The sequence below is a fragment of the Solanum dulcamara genome, chromosome 1 (genome assembly GCF_947179165.1).
Source record: "Solanum dulcamara chromosome 1, daSolDulc1.2, whole genome shotgun sequence".
Lineage (NCBI taxonomy): Eukaryota > Viridiplantae > Streptophyta > Magnoliopsida > Solanales > Solanaceae > Solanum > Solanum dulcamara.
Window position 1 is genome coordinate 15,598,189 of NC_077237.1, and position 14,723 is coordinate 15,612,911.

Consider the following 14,723-nt stretch of genomic DNA (forward strand, 5'->3'; position numbering starts at 1 on the left):
GACAAATATTCCATTTGCAAAATATTTCATTTGTAGACCAAGATAAAATTTTGTCTTTCCAAGGTCTTTCATTTCAAATTCCTTTTTCAGACATTTTACTGTTTTTGAAAGTTCTTCAGGAGTTCCGATAATATTCAGATCATCAACATATACTGCTATTATGATAAATTCAGATTCAGATCTTTTCATAAAGACATAAGGGCAAATTGGATCATTTTTATATCCTTCTTTTAACAAATATTCGCTAAGACGATTATACCACATTCGTCCTGATTGTTTCAGCTCATATAATTTTTTTTGTAGTTTTATTGAACAAGTTTTCCGAGAATCTTTATATATTTCAGGCATTTTAAATCCTTTAAGAATTTTCATAAAAATATCATTATCCAGAGAACCATATAAATAGGCTGTAACGACATCTATCAGATACATGCCAAGTTTTTCATGAACTGCCAGATTTATAAGATACCTGAAAGTGATTGTATCCTCCACAGGAGAATATATTTTCATATAAATGCCGAGTCTTTGCGAAAAATCTTGTGCCACAAGTCGTGCTGTATATCTTACGACGTTATTTTTCTCATTTCTTTTTCGCACAAAGACCCATTTGTACCCCACTGATTTTATACCTTCAGGTGTTCAGACTATCGGTCTGAAAACTTCACATTTTTCAAGCGAAGCTAATTCAACTTGAATTGCATCTTTCCATTTTGATCAATCATTCCTCTGTCTACATTCATCGACAGATATTGGTTCGAGCTCCTCATTTTATTGTATTAATTTCATAGCAACATTATAAGCAAAACTATTGACGAGAATTACATTATTTTGATTCTATATTTTTTCTGATAAGACATAATTTATCAGAATTTCTTTATCATTTTCAGGCGCCTTAACCTCTTCCAAGATTTTATCAATTGTTATGTCTCCTCGCTCTTTTTGAGCGGGTTCCGTCATATCATTACCATCTTGATTGTTTGTTCCTTTTCTTTTTTGAGAATTTTTATCTTTGGAATCGATTGGTCTACTACGTTTTAAATGTGGTTTAGACTCATTTGCATGAATTAATTGTCCTACTGGGACATCAACTCAAATTGGAGCATTAGCAGCTGGAATATGAGATTTAGTAACTCTTGATAGGTTTGTGAATGCATCTGACAGTTGATTTGCAATATTTTGCAAATGAATTATCTTTTGAACTTTCGGTTTACATTTATTTGTACGAGGATCTAAATAAGATAGTGATAATGCATTTTAATCTATTTCTCTTTTCAACTGCTTATTTTCTCCCCCTAATATTGGGTATATTGATTCATCAAAATGACAATCAGCAAATCTTGTGGTGAATAAATCTCTAGTCATAGATTTCAAACATTTGATGATAGAAGGAGATTCATACCCAACATATATCCCCAATCTTCTTTGGGGTCCCATTTTTGTGCATTATGGTGGAGAAATTAGAACATATACTGCACATCAAAATATTCTAAGATGGAAAATGTTCGGCTACTGACCAAAAGCAAATTGTAATATAGAGACTTTATGATAATTTGTGGGTCTGATCCACACAAGACTTGCTGCATGCAAAATAACATGACCCCATAATGAAATGGGAAGATTTTTTCTCATAAGCATTAGTCTAGCACTTAGTTGGAGACATTTAATTATTGATTCCGCTAGATCATTTTGAGTATGAACATGAGCGACCGGATGCTCAATCGTTATCCCAGTGGACAAACAATAATCATTAAATGCTTGAGATGTGAACTATCCAGCATTATCAAGACGAATTGTCTGTATTGCATAATCTGAAAATTGTGCTCTTAACTTGATTATTTGAGAAAGTAATCTCGCAAAGGTCATATTACGAGTGGATAATAAGCACACATGTGACCATCTTGTAGATGCATCTATTAAAATTATATAATATTTAAATAGTCCACATGATGGGTGAATGAGCTCACATATATCACCGTGTATACGTTCCAGAAATATTGAGGATTCAATGCCCACTTTGATTATTGATGGTCTAGTAATCAATTTGTCTTGAGAATATGTAGCACAATAGAATTCTTTAAAATGAAGAATCTTTTGGTTCTTCAAAGAGTGTCCATGTGAACTCTCAATTATTTTGCGCATCATATTAGAATCGAGATGGCCCAACCGGTTATGCCAAATAATAAAATTATTTGAGTTAGTAAACCTTTGGTTTACTATGGCATGTGTTTCAACCATTCTAATACTTGTGAAGTATAAATCGAATGCAAGAGCGGGTAACTTTTTAAGTATAAACTTTTTACCCGACATTATTATAGTAATGTAAAGATATTTATTCTTTTCATCATTTGTAGTCTCAATATGATAACCATTTTGACGAATGTCTTTGAAACTTAATAAGTTTCTTTGAGACTTACTACAATATAATGCTTCATTAATTGTTAAATTTGTACCTCCGATAGGTACAACTTTAGCTTTTCTGAATCCTTCAATTAATCTTGTACTACCAAATATTGTATTAACATTAGCTTCTTTCATAATCAAATAAGAAAAATATTTCTTATCTCTTAAAACAATGTGTGTTGTGGGACTATCAATAAAACACATTATCATAATTGATGTTGGATTAAACTGATGACTGGGAATTTTCATATTCTTCCTAAACAAAAAGATACATGATAAGAACGTGAAAAACTAATAACATAAGAAACTTTAAGAAACTATACTGCCTTAAGAAATATTTTACGAAGGATAACATAATATCAAAAAAAATAACTATTTTTATCCCCAGTTAGATGATCAATTCTTCAGTCAATATTCGTAAAATCTTCAGCTTCCAAATGAGTAATATTTAGTAGATCTTCGAAAGTATTATCTTTATAAGTAGGATTCGCCTCAATATCTTCATATTTATTTGAGGGAGTTGCTTCATTATCATCATTCCAAAAATTCAAGTGTGCCTCTAATTATTATCTCTTTTTTTAAAGAGGCTTGATAAAGTTTCACAAAATGATCGGGCGTACGACATTCACGTGTTCAATGATCCTTCATACCACACCGATAGCAAATATTGGATTTACCTCTGAAAAGACTATTTTGAGGAACTTTATTGTTCTCATGTTTATTTCCTTCATGATGACGATAATTGTTTCGTCCTCTACCACGTCCTCGTCCACGTCCACGACCACGACCACAGTCACGACCGCGATAATTATTTCATCTTGATTCAGACTGATTATGTGCTGCTACAACATTCGCTTTAGAGAATGGAGCAGACCCAGTGGGACGGTCTTCATGATTTTTCATCAGTAAAGTATTATTTTGCTCAGCCACAAGTATGCATGTAACTAATTCAGAATACTTCTTAAACACTTTTTCACGATATTGTTGTTGTAGTAACACATTTGAAGCGTGAAAAGTGGAAAGAGTTTTCTCAAGTAAGTCATCATCAGTGATAGAATCTTCACATAATTTTAACATGGAACCTACCTTGTGGATAACAGAATTATACTTTGTCACAGTTTTAAAATCTTGGAATCGAAGGTGTATCCAGTCATATCGGACTTTTGATAACACCGTAAGTTTTAGGTGGTGATATCGATCCTTCAAATTAGTCCATAATTCAAGGGGGTCTTTCACAATTAAATATTCATTTTTGAATCTTTCATGAATATGATGACGGAGAAAAATCATGGCATTTGCTTTATCTTGACTTGATGCTTTATTATCTTGTTTAATAGTATCACCAAGACCTTTCACGTTAAGGTGAATTTCAGCATCAAGGATCCATGATAAATAATTTTTTTCTGAAATGTCAAGTGTCATAAACTCAAGTTTTGATAAATTTGACATGATAAAACTGAGGTAGAAATTAATTTAGAAAGAATAAAGACAATTAAAAATAAAAAATTTCAGTAGATATACCTGATATAGGAGTTAATATATCTGGAGAAAATTAGAGCTTCGTGTTGATAACGTGTTATAAAATATATTAACTCAACAAAATAAGAATGAGAGAGTAAGAGAAAAGAAAGGAGAACAGAGGAGAAATTTATCTGTATATATTTTCGGTATCTGTCCTGCTCTTACATTGCAGGTGATGGCTTATTTATAGCCAAAAAGTTGAAGTAAAATAGTGGACCCCACTTAAATTAAACAAATATTTCAAGTGGACAATCCACACAAATATTTCAAGTCCATTTGTTCTTTAACACACATATTTTGAGTTATTTATTTTGTATTATATGACCTATAAGCTTGTCCAATTTTTTTGCCCTTTTCTTTTTCATTACAACATCTCTCTATCTCTACTCCACTTTTCAATTTTCTTTTATTCCATTTCCTAAAAAACAATCAATCAAATAAAAAATCTATCACAATATATTCTAGATTTTTAGCTACCCTTATATAAATGTTTGATACATTGTATCTAATATATGATTTTTAGGATTTTTCACACTAATTAGTGTACAAGGTAATGGAGTAATTTGGGCGATTTCAGAAGATTTTTATGAAATTCAATAAGAACAAAAAATACTTTGAAGAACATTATAAAAATTGTCTATTCATATTCTTAACGACCTAAAATTTTAAGAATCAGTATCAATGAACTCTTCCTCTGCACATTCATTTATTCTCCTAAAATCTCTCCTTTTAGATTTGAAGATCTCTCAAAATTGTTTGATGAAAAGGATTTTAACAGTTTTTATAAAAAATTTCACGATATTTTTTCAACTCTTTTTTTCTCTTTCAAAGTTTAGAATTTTCCCTAATGTAGCTTCATTAGAGATAAATTACAAAAGTGAATCTTTACAATAGGTAACTCAAATCACATCAAATCTTCTTTTGTATTGATTGTCTGTGATTTTTTTTCCAAGAAAAATAGAGGGTTTCTACAATCCTTATCTTTTAGTTGGGTGCAAGAATTTTACAATTTTCTTTGCACTTTCTATTGTATTTCAACGGGAAAAAGTAGTCCATTCTCAAAAGAGAAAATATGTAGAAAGTGACGGAGATTGCAATGGCAATGTGAAATCCTCGAAGGAAATAAGTGAAAAATAACGATGAGTTTGAAAATCACCAGATATAGATATTAGTGGATAATAATTTTGATTTTGAATATTGTTCACCTACAATATCAATTTCAACACATGCAAACTCATTTTGGTATTCAAGTAGAAGAAAAGATTGATTCTTATATAATGTGAAACATGAATTCGTATATATATTGAGGCAGAACTCTATAACAGCCTAATGTATACATCTTCAAATTGAATGTATATGCAGTACGTATTATGTGCATACAATTGAGAATATGTATACAAACTTGATTCTATGTATCAAATTGTTTTGACGGAAGGTGATATATAGAAGTACACATCAATAGTTGCACAATATACTTATGTATACTAATAATGTATACAAACAAAACATAAATAATATATACCTACTACATTTACCATGTCATAAATTAATGGATACAATAAATTTTGAATCAAATAAAAAACGTATACATTAGGGATTTAATATCCCACTTCCTTCGATACCTCGTATTCACAATAATATTAACTGTCTTCGTACTTTAAATTAGGGGAAAAAATTATGGATACGTGTAGCATATTAAACTTTTATGTATACATTATCTATATTGCAATTTATCGTTGTATATATTTATTTAACATGTTGATTTAGTTGATGTACACTTTTTTTTTTGATTTAAAATTTTTGTATACATTGTAGTAAACCCAATATGTATACCATACTTATATTTTATTTATATACATTATTGGTATACATATCTATTTTTTTTAATGAATGAAATTTGATGTATAGATATAGTATATTAAATTTTTAATGTATATTGATAATTTGCAATATAATTTATATATACATTAAAAATTTAATATACTATATCTATACATCAAATTTCATTCATTAAAAAAAATAGATATGTATACCAATAATGTATATAAATAAAATATAAGTATGGTATACATATTGGGTTTACTACAATGTATACAAAAATTTTAAATCAAATAAAAAAAGTGTACATCAACTAAATCAACATGTTAAATAAATATATACAACGATAAATTGCAATATAGATAATGTATACATAAAAGTTTAATATGCTACACGTATCCATAATTGTTTTCCCTAATTTAAAGTACGAAGACAGTTAATATTATTGTGAATACGAGGTATCGAAGGAAGTAGGATATTAAATCCCTAAAATTGTGCCGGCTAAAAACACTGATGAAAATTTTGTTACCATAAAAACAATCACTTCTTTTTTTTTTTTTTTTTTTTTACTCTTAGGCTAGTTTTTGTCAATACTTTAGACCTAGAATTTACTAAATGTGTTTTGGATTAGAAGTTGCCAATTCTTATAGAATTTGTACCTTTGTACTTACATGTCCATCCTCCCAAATAAAGTCGTAAGCCCAAGTGTTAATAAGGTTTAGCCCAAGTAACACCAGTGAGAACCTAGAACTGTGAGGTTCATTAGATTTTTTTTAGGGATAATTAAGCCACATGGCCATTCGGCAAAAGTAATTATCAAAAAAATGGTCATTCTTTGTATAGGCATGTATAGTCGGTGTATATTTCATGTATAGATAAGCTATATTCAGTTTTAGAGTGTATCATAATATATATTCAATGTATAGCTCATGTATAAGTAATCTATATTGTATAGTCAATGTATACTTTCTAGGACTTTTGACAAGCTATATTGTATAGTCACTGTATATTTCCTATGATTTTGGCTAATTTTTATATAAATAAAACATGACTATATTTATTGTAAGCTAATTAGTTTATTGTATATATTTGAAATTGTGCCCTTTTTTTTTAGTTATAGGTTTACTACAACTGGTTATACATTTCCTATTTGATTCTCCTTCTATTAATGAGACATGCAAAATATTCATATTCTGTGACAACTGATTCATTTATAAGTGCATTGAAAGAAAAAAAGAACCAAAATGCATATCGCCATCAAACAACTTCCTTGCTATTATTTGCCCACTTGAGTAAATTTTTCACCACATGATGATTTAGAAATTCAAAATATATTTTATATTAGACACTTTTATATGAATTTCCTATATAATAAGAGTTCTCATTTTGTAGCAATTTAAGCCAAATATTGTATCCCTTGGGCCTTGATTCGAATTCTCACTTTCTCCCCCATCACTTATACTTGAATCTTCCATTTGAGGCCCTTGAGTATGAATAAGTTCAAAAGATCAGTTGGTCTTTGAGTTACTGAGTTGAAAAATCAAAAGTTAACATTCTTGCATGTTAGTGTAAATTTGAATTCAATTCTATTGTTGGACTTGAAGTGTGAATATGAAAACCCATATTTATGGTTGTATGTGTTTCGAAAAGAGTGATTTAAGTGTTTATTCTTTGCAATGTATGTCCTGCATATATCTATGTATCACCATTGTATATCAAGGAGCGTCAGTCATATGCATATTGTGTATACCATCTATCAGAGAAAAAAGAATGAACGGATCTTGTAGGATTGCCAAGAAATTCTTCGATTTCTTCCTGAAACAGATAATTAATTATCTGCTTCTCACGTTCAGTGAATAGCCGGGACATTGAGGAATACCCAGAAGAAATTGATAGAAAAGCAAGGATATGGGCTCGTGTAAGTAGGAAAGCATATGTATGTCACGAGAATCAATATTTTTTATGAGAAAATACGACATAAAGTGATACCTGAAGTTATCCCAAATTTTTAAAAAGACACATTAACTTTGCGGGCGTCCTATTACACCATAAAAGTATGAAATACCTTTGTAAATAGATCATTTTGACATCAATATTGGAATTTGAATAGGCACGTGAGTCACCCCTTTTTAATAAATTAATTTAATTTAAATATTAACCAAAGTCGGATTGAACCTGATCTGAGATGTTTCAAACATATAAACGATACACTTTCTTTTCTTTTCTTTTCTATTTCACACCTTTATTTCTTCATTTTTTTTTCCTTCACGAAATTGAAGATTATTTGTTTCAATTTCTACTTTTGTTGGTCAATTTCTTGGGGGACTAGCTGAGTAAACAGGAAATTGAAGATGAACAACTTAGCGTCTTAGAGCTGGATTGTCCTCCAATTAGGAAGTTTGTATTAAAAGTAAGTCTTCATGTTTGCATCACATTTTCACAGACAACATCGGATCATTCTCGTCATTACAAATACGATTCAACATAGCATTTTCCCTCAAAACTTAATTACAAAAGATACCTTGATTTCACAAAATTTAAAGATATATTAAGAAGAAACTAAACCTTGAACTACTGGAAATTAACAAGAAGTTACAAAATTCTTGCCTTTTTGGATTGATTTCATTCAAGAGAGGATGATTTTTTTAAAACTTTAAACTAACAGATCTTTTGATAAATTGGGAAAGAAGATGATGTATTGAAAGAGGTAAGTGAGAAAAAACTAGCATACGACGCTTTATAATTCATTTTTGGAAGCAAAATATCTCATTCACGCACGTCATCTGCATGATAACAAACATAGGGAGAAAACGGATCAAAATGATCTATTTACAAAGGTATTCCATACTTTTGTGGTGTAATAGGACGCCCGCAAAGTTAAGACATCTTTTTGAAAATCCGGGACAACTTCATGTGTCATTTTATGTCTTTTTTCTATTTTTTTTATAGATGGCATACCATATGATATACAAGTGATATACACACATAACATACTAGTGAAATACACGTGATATACATGGAGTTTATTCTTCAACCTGAAAGTTCAATCTGAAATTCGATTCAAAATCCTACTAAATTTACCACTTCCAAACATGAGATATAAGCTCCTTAAGATGTTCCCAAACTTATGGAACAACATTGAATTAAAACATTATTACCATTTCTAATCACAAGATAGTAATAATGGTAATATACATTTTGAAATTAAAATAATATATTCACTTATTATAAATATGAGCTTTATTTGGAATACCTAAGGAAATGCGCCTTAAGTGATATCCCATTAAAAGTAGGTAAATACCATATCCTAACGATACGACGAAGACTAAAAAATAATAGAAAAAATTACGCAGATAAAAAAATATATATTAGTTAATTAACTAATATAACTATAATTTGAATTAATTATGGGTCACGGTAAACATCTAACTGTAATTATAATTTGAGTTGTGTATAATTCGCGCTATTATACATTTGAGTTTTGTATAATTCGCGCGATTTATACAAACGTTGTGCACGAATCAAATTGTATAGCGAAATATACAAACAATACAAATTGTATAGCAAATTATACAAACGTTGTATATGATTTGTATAATGAAATATACAAACGTATACAAATGTTGTGCGAATTATATAAACGCTGCTATAACTATAGCTACAAATTGTAATTAGCAAAATATAGCTATGGAGCATAATTAAGATATTTTTAAATGGTTATATGCGAAAATTTCCCAAAATAATACACTTTGTTTGACATTTGACTGATTCTGAAACTGATCATTATGAGCAGAAAGTTTAGACATGAAAGTAATTAGTCATGGAAATCCAGAAACAGTTTTCCCACCGTCAACACAAATGATTTGGCCAGTTATATAAGCAGCAGCTGGAAAACATAGGTAAGCCACAAGTGATGACACTTCATTTGGCTTTCCCATCCTGCTAATTGGAGTTCTCTTTATTAAATTCTCCACATCTTTTGACTCAAAATCTTCCTACAAATTGGAAAAGAAAAGGACCTAGGGTCAGAAAGACTAGAAGGATATATCAGCTCTAAATCGCAAAATTGAGAAGCATAATAGATCATTTTCTCTTTTAAAAGAGAAAAGAAAAAAAGAAACAGAGGTTTACAAAGGAGAAAAAGATACTTACAGCTACAGTATCTGTAAGGGCGGTATCAATAATCCAAGGTGCAACAGCATTAACTCGAATATTATCTTTTCCCCATTCGCAGGCCAAGTTCTTTGTTAATTGATTTATTGCTCCTATAAAAAGTAGATCAAATCAAATGGAATGGTTGTTAAAATAAATACTAGTAATACAGTATTTGTTATGTTGATTGAATAACGATAGAAACCCAAAACAATTTGATATAAAAGAATTATAGTCTATCTTTCTACTGTTATTCAACATAGCATCAGAGCTAGCTCCATCTCTCAATTTATGTGAATGATCGTGACAGCTCTTCATCTAGAGCGGATAAAAGTCCCACGTTGGTTGGAGAATGGACTGTGGTCTGTTTATATGGATTTGAGCGATTCTCTTTCATGAGCTAACTTTTGGAATTGAGTTAGGCGCAGGTGTCATATCTTTACAATATTGATTGAATAATTATAACACAATGCGAGTATAGAAATTTCTTATTAAGGATAAAAAATAAGAGAACAATGACAAGTACCTTTTGTTGCTGCATAGAGAGAAACAAAAGGAATAGCCATGATCCCAGATATAGAAGAGATGAACACAATGCTTGCCTTTCCTGAAGCTTTCAAAAAAGGATATGCTAATTGACACAACTTGTATGAAGCCTCAAAATTGGTTCCCATCATTAGCGAGCAATCTGCAGAAGTAATTTGTGTGGTCTCTTTTGGTATACATACAGCAGCATTATTTACCTAAAATAAAAAAAAAACAACTATTGTCACTCAAATTGCGCTGATCGAGTACTGTCAGTAGATGTAACTTGTAAGACATTTTGGGTTACTTACGAGGATGTCAAGTTTCCCATTGAAGTGTTCAGTGGCTTTCTCAATCAACTCGATTCTTTGATTTTCTAAGAACAAGTCACATGTAGAACCATTTACTTTATACCCTTTATTTTGCCATTTCTCCAAACATTCATCCAAGTCCTTTCTATTGCGAGAACATGTATAGATCGATGCACCAAAACTCGCTAATTCTTCGACAATAGCATGCCTAAATCATAAGTAAAAATGAAATAAATGAACTCCAAACTCCCAAAAAGACAGAGGAAAAAAAATATGGATAGTTTTTGAAATAAATTATGTTGCTTACCCAATGCCCCTAGTACCTCCAGTAACAAGGGCAGTCATGCCATGAAGAGACCATCTTCCATCTCCGATACTATTTCCAATCTGTGCCATCCTTCAATTTCTTCTTAAGATAATGAGGATTTACAAAATTGTGGATAGAATGAAGAAGAGTCAATTAATCTGCAAAGCAGCATAGGTCAGCCCAACATATATATAGTCTTCCAATTTCTTAGTTGCACTGAAGCTAGTTGACATGAAAATATATTATGTAAATGATGTTTTAAAATAGCTAGCCTATTATAAAAGCATAGTCCAAGTTCTCTGCGGTCTAATATGACGGCCAAAGTTGAAAGTGACTCAGAAAATATCTATTGTACTTATTAGGGGAAGGGAGGAAGGTACCCATGGTCAAATAAAAGCTAGGACATTATAGACTAGATAATGTATACATGTACATGGATTGATATAGCATACTTCCAATAATGTCGGTTAGTAGCTGGGTTAGATGTGAGCTATACATGTATAAAATTTTGCATAGCAATATCATGTTTGGTAGCTAATTAAGATGTAAATTATTCACATATAAAATTAATATTGTATATGATTTTGCTATTTAGAAATATGTATAACTAATATATGTATAAGTTATGAAAGAATATATGCATTATTTTATGCAAGATAGAAAAAGAAATAACTAATCCCTTCATAACTAATTCATGTATAAAATAATATACAAATCTCTCATAACTAATTTTTACATTATTAATAATTGTATAACTCTTACCGGCTACCAAAGGAACAAGGGTGCAAACATGAGAAAACAGGAATATATTTTGTGAAAGACGTTTTTCATGGAATTGACAAAATCTTACCTAATATCAATAACATTTCAAAAAAGATTTAACTAATTGATGCTATTATCAAGGGAGAAAATACTAGAAGAGTTTATGATAGAAAATAATTAGATTCGTTTGCCTATAGAGACTAGACGAATAAAATTCAAATAAGAATGTATACACCAAGATAAATATTGTACTCCATATCATAATAGTAAAAATCCTTCTACCCTGTAGTTTTTTCCCTCTATTTCTTTGAAGGTTTCACGTAAAATTCTCGTATCCAATTTATTTTCATTATTTATCATCATATCAAACTTTAGTTATGGTATTTCCTCCCCCAACATATAAATATCAGATATTGACGTGAATTCTTTAAATGAGACATATCTAATATTGTTGCTGTAGTTAGATTGACTTATTTTTGCACAAATTTGTGTCTGCGGTGCGTGATGTATTTCCTTTGTTTTGTAGGAAGTGTATTTTCAATTTATATTGTCTATAGCATATTTAAAATTACTCAACCATGATATAGTTGACCAAAAAAATATCTCGAATTATACAGATTATAATCCAAACACTAGCAAATACTCTTTCTTTAATCTTTTGAAAATTGTCTGTGGCCCCGTCCCCCTATGGTTTGTCATTTTATGTGTCCAGTCAACTATGGCGCTTTTATTTTTTCGTCAATGATGACTAATTAATTATTTTAAGATGACCTTATTAATCTTATCGACGCCAAAGTAGACCGGTGCCTATAGTCAGCAATCAAATTAAATTCATTCAATTCACTGCTGTTTGGTTAGGTAAGTTAATCCCTCAAATTATAGAGTTGTAATTGAAAATTGTCTTTTAAGTTGGCTGAACATCCTACACATCATAGATCATAAATTTTACTCTGTTGGACAAGAAGATTTTTACGGTAAATCAAATGTTCTTTCCTTTACCTCTTTAATAGAATTTTAAAAACTAGGTTCATTAAGAAAGTAGATTGTGCTAGTTTAATTTAATTCACTATTGTTGTTCATTTTGGTGTGAAATGGTACACTCAACAGGGATTTACTAATCTGCACATAGCGTTGGACTCGTTGATTATTAAATACCAATATGTTGGTTTTACAAGACACAAAAAATCTGAAGTTCAAGCACATCATTTCGAGTACCTCAGGAATGCTCACAGGCACTACGCATCGCATATATATCTCATTGCTTTGGAGAAGTTGGTGAAAATTATAAATAACAAATTACAACTGAAAAAAAATGAAGAAAATAAAATCTTTTCGGATTAAGGTGCAGATATCTGCAATTATTATTAGCATAATTGCAATTTTGCTGCAAGTCTCCACCCTGATGATTGGGGCTTATCTTCCTTCCTGTGATTGTTATTGGTAACTTCTATTTTACATCCATACACCCAGGGGCGGAACCAGAATATTTGATAAGGGGTTTTAAGAAAATTAAAAAAATAAACACGCGAAGAAATCAAAACAAACACAATTCTCTATTGAAAGTGCAAGTATATTACTACAACTATACACGACGAGGTTTCATTCCTTGAAATGTTTTTATAATAACATCATTAGAGATCCTATTAAACACATCTTTTTCCACATAAGGCACCAAGCAACCACTAAAATAACTCTCATTCATTCGATAAGCAAGAAAACAACTTAACCACAATCCAACACACATAAAAGGGAATTGATTACTAAATAAAAATCTACACTTTGATTCTTTTATTAGCTAAAAATAAATATCTAGAAGACCAATTTTGCAAACAAACAACATTTAAAAATTAAAACAATCAAGGCTGGGGGTTCATGAATGGAAAATGGGTCAGCTGTCAGCTACCCATTTCACAAAATGGGTTGATTAACAACTAACAAGAAACAATAATGGATTTATTGTGATTTTGAGTATGGTTAAAAAGAAAGAGGGAAAAAAAAAAGAAATACCTTGAAATTGGAAGCCATGGGTGATGGGCCAAGAAGCAATATCATTTGGCCTCTTCAGTCTGCATCACCTTCACAGAACAAGAGAAACGAAGATGAACAGAGAAGAAGACACAAAGTAATTAGGGCTTCAATTAGAAAAGTAGTGTGTAGAGTAGATTAATTGCTTTGATTTTTGTCCAGTTGTTTACACTACATTACTACATTTATCTTTTTAAAAAGTAATAAAAAGCCCAAAGGGCATAATTGACTTTAAAAAATAAAAATATCCCAAATCCAAATGGCCCACTTTTTTAATAATAATAATAATAATAATAATAAATAAAGTGCGTCCTTTTTTTAAGGGACTGATGAAAAAAGTAAAAAAATATGTCATTGCCAAGAATCGAACCTGCGACCGGAAGCTCAATCATAGGCACCTTATCCACTAATCCACAATCTTGATTTGTTAAGGGGATGCAAACATAATATTTGTACATGAATAAAAAAAATTGCAGTATATATATAGTGTAATTTTTCGATGAAGGGGGTTCGGTTACCATCTCTCGCACCCCTGTAGCTCCGCCCCTGCATACACCCTTTTCCATGTCTCCTATTTTTGAAAAAATGTTTTCAAGTTAGGTTTAAATGCCAAAAGTCTCATATTTTAATACCATATAACTTTGTGATCCAGTTTCAATGTATTACTACTATTTAGAAGTGGGAAGAAGCACACATGTGATGGTCAACACGTGTGATTCTTGGAATTAACTTTGAATTAAAGGGTTGTTTTGTCATTTTAGCCTTTTTACTTGGAGATAAGTGTCAAAAACACATCTAAACTATCTTTTTTTTAGTTTCATACCTAAACTATTGGAAGTGTGGGTTTCACACCTAAACTATCACTTATTAGTTTGAGAAACACACCACAATGGTGTGTGTAA

General features: G+C 30.6%; 1 protein-coding gene across 2 annotated transcripts; it reads right to left on the reverse strand.

Moving 5' to 3' along the window:
* Positions 1–9,434: 9,434 nt before the first annotated feature.
* On the reverse strand, positions 9,435–13,952 carry LOC129902562 (tropinone reductase homolog). Of its 2 annotated transcripts, XM_055977890.1 has the most exons (6): positions 13,804–13,952; positions 11,035–11,192; positions 10,728–10,935; positions 10,418–10,634; positions 9,892–10,004; positions 9,435–9,734 (listed from the first exon to the last, which is right to left on the reverse strand). In XM_055977890.1, the coding sequence occupies exons 2-6, from the start codon at positions 11,121–11,123 to the stop codon at positions 9,558–9,560; spliced, it is 804 nt and encodes a 267-aa protein (XP_055833865.1). In that variant the 5' UTR covers positions 11,124–11,192; positions 13,804–13,952; the 3' UTR covers positions 9,435–9,557. The 2 variants fall into 2 exon arrangements, with proteins under 2 accessions (XP_055833865.1, XP_055833857.1); XM_055977882.1 differs by lacking the exon at positions 13,804–13,952 and having other exon boundaries at positions 11,035–11,250.
* Positions 13,953–14,723: the final 771 nt, after the last annotated feature.

Coding starts and splice junctions, on each gene's coding strand:
- LOC129902562 (XM_055977890.1), bottom strand. CDS start 11,123: ATGGCACAGATTGGAAATAGTATCGGAGATGGAAGATGGTCTCTTCAT. Junction 10,936..11,034: donor GGAGGTACTAGGGGCATTGG/GTAAGCAACATA, acceptor CTTATGATTTAG/GCATGCTATTGTCGAAGAAT. Junction 10,005..10,417: donor TCTCTATGCAGCAACAAAAG/GTACTTGTCATT, acceptor TACTTTTTATAG/GAGCAATAAATCAATTAACA.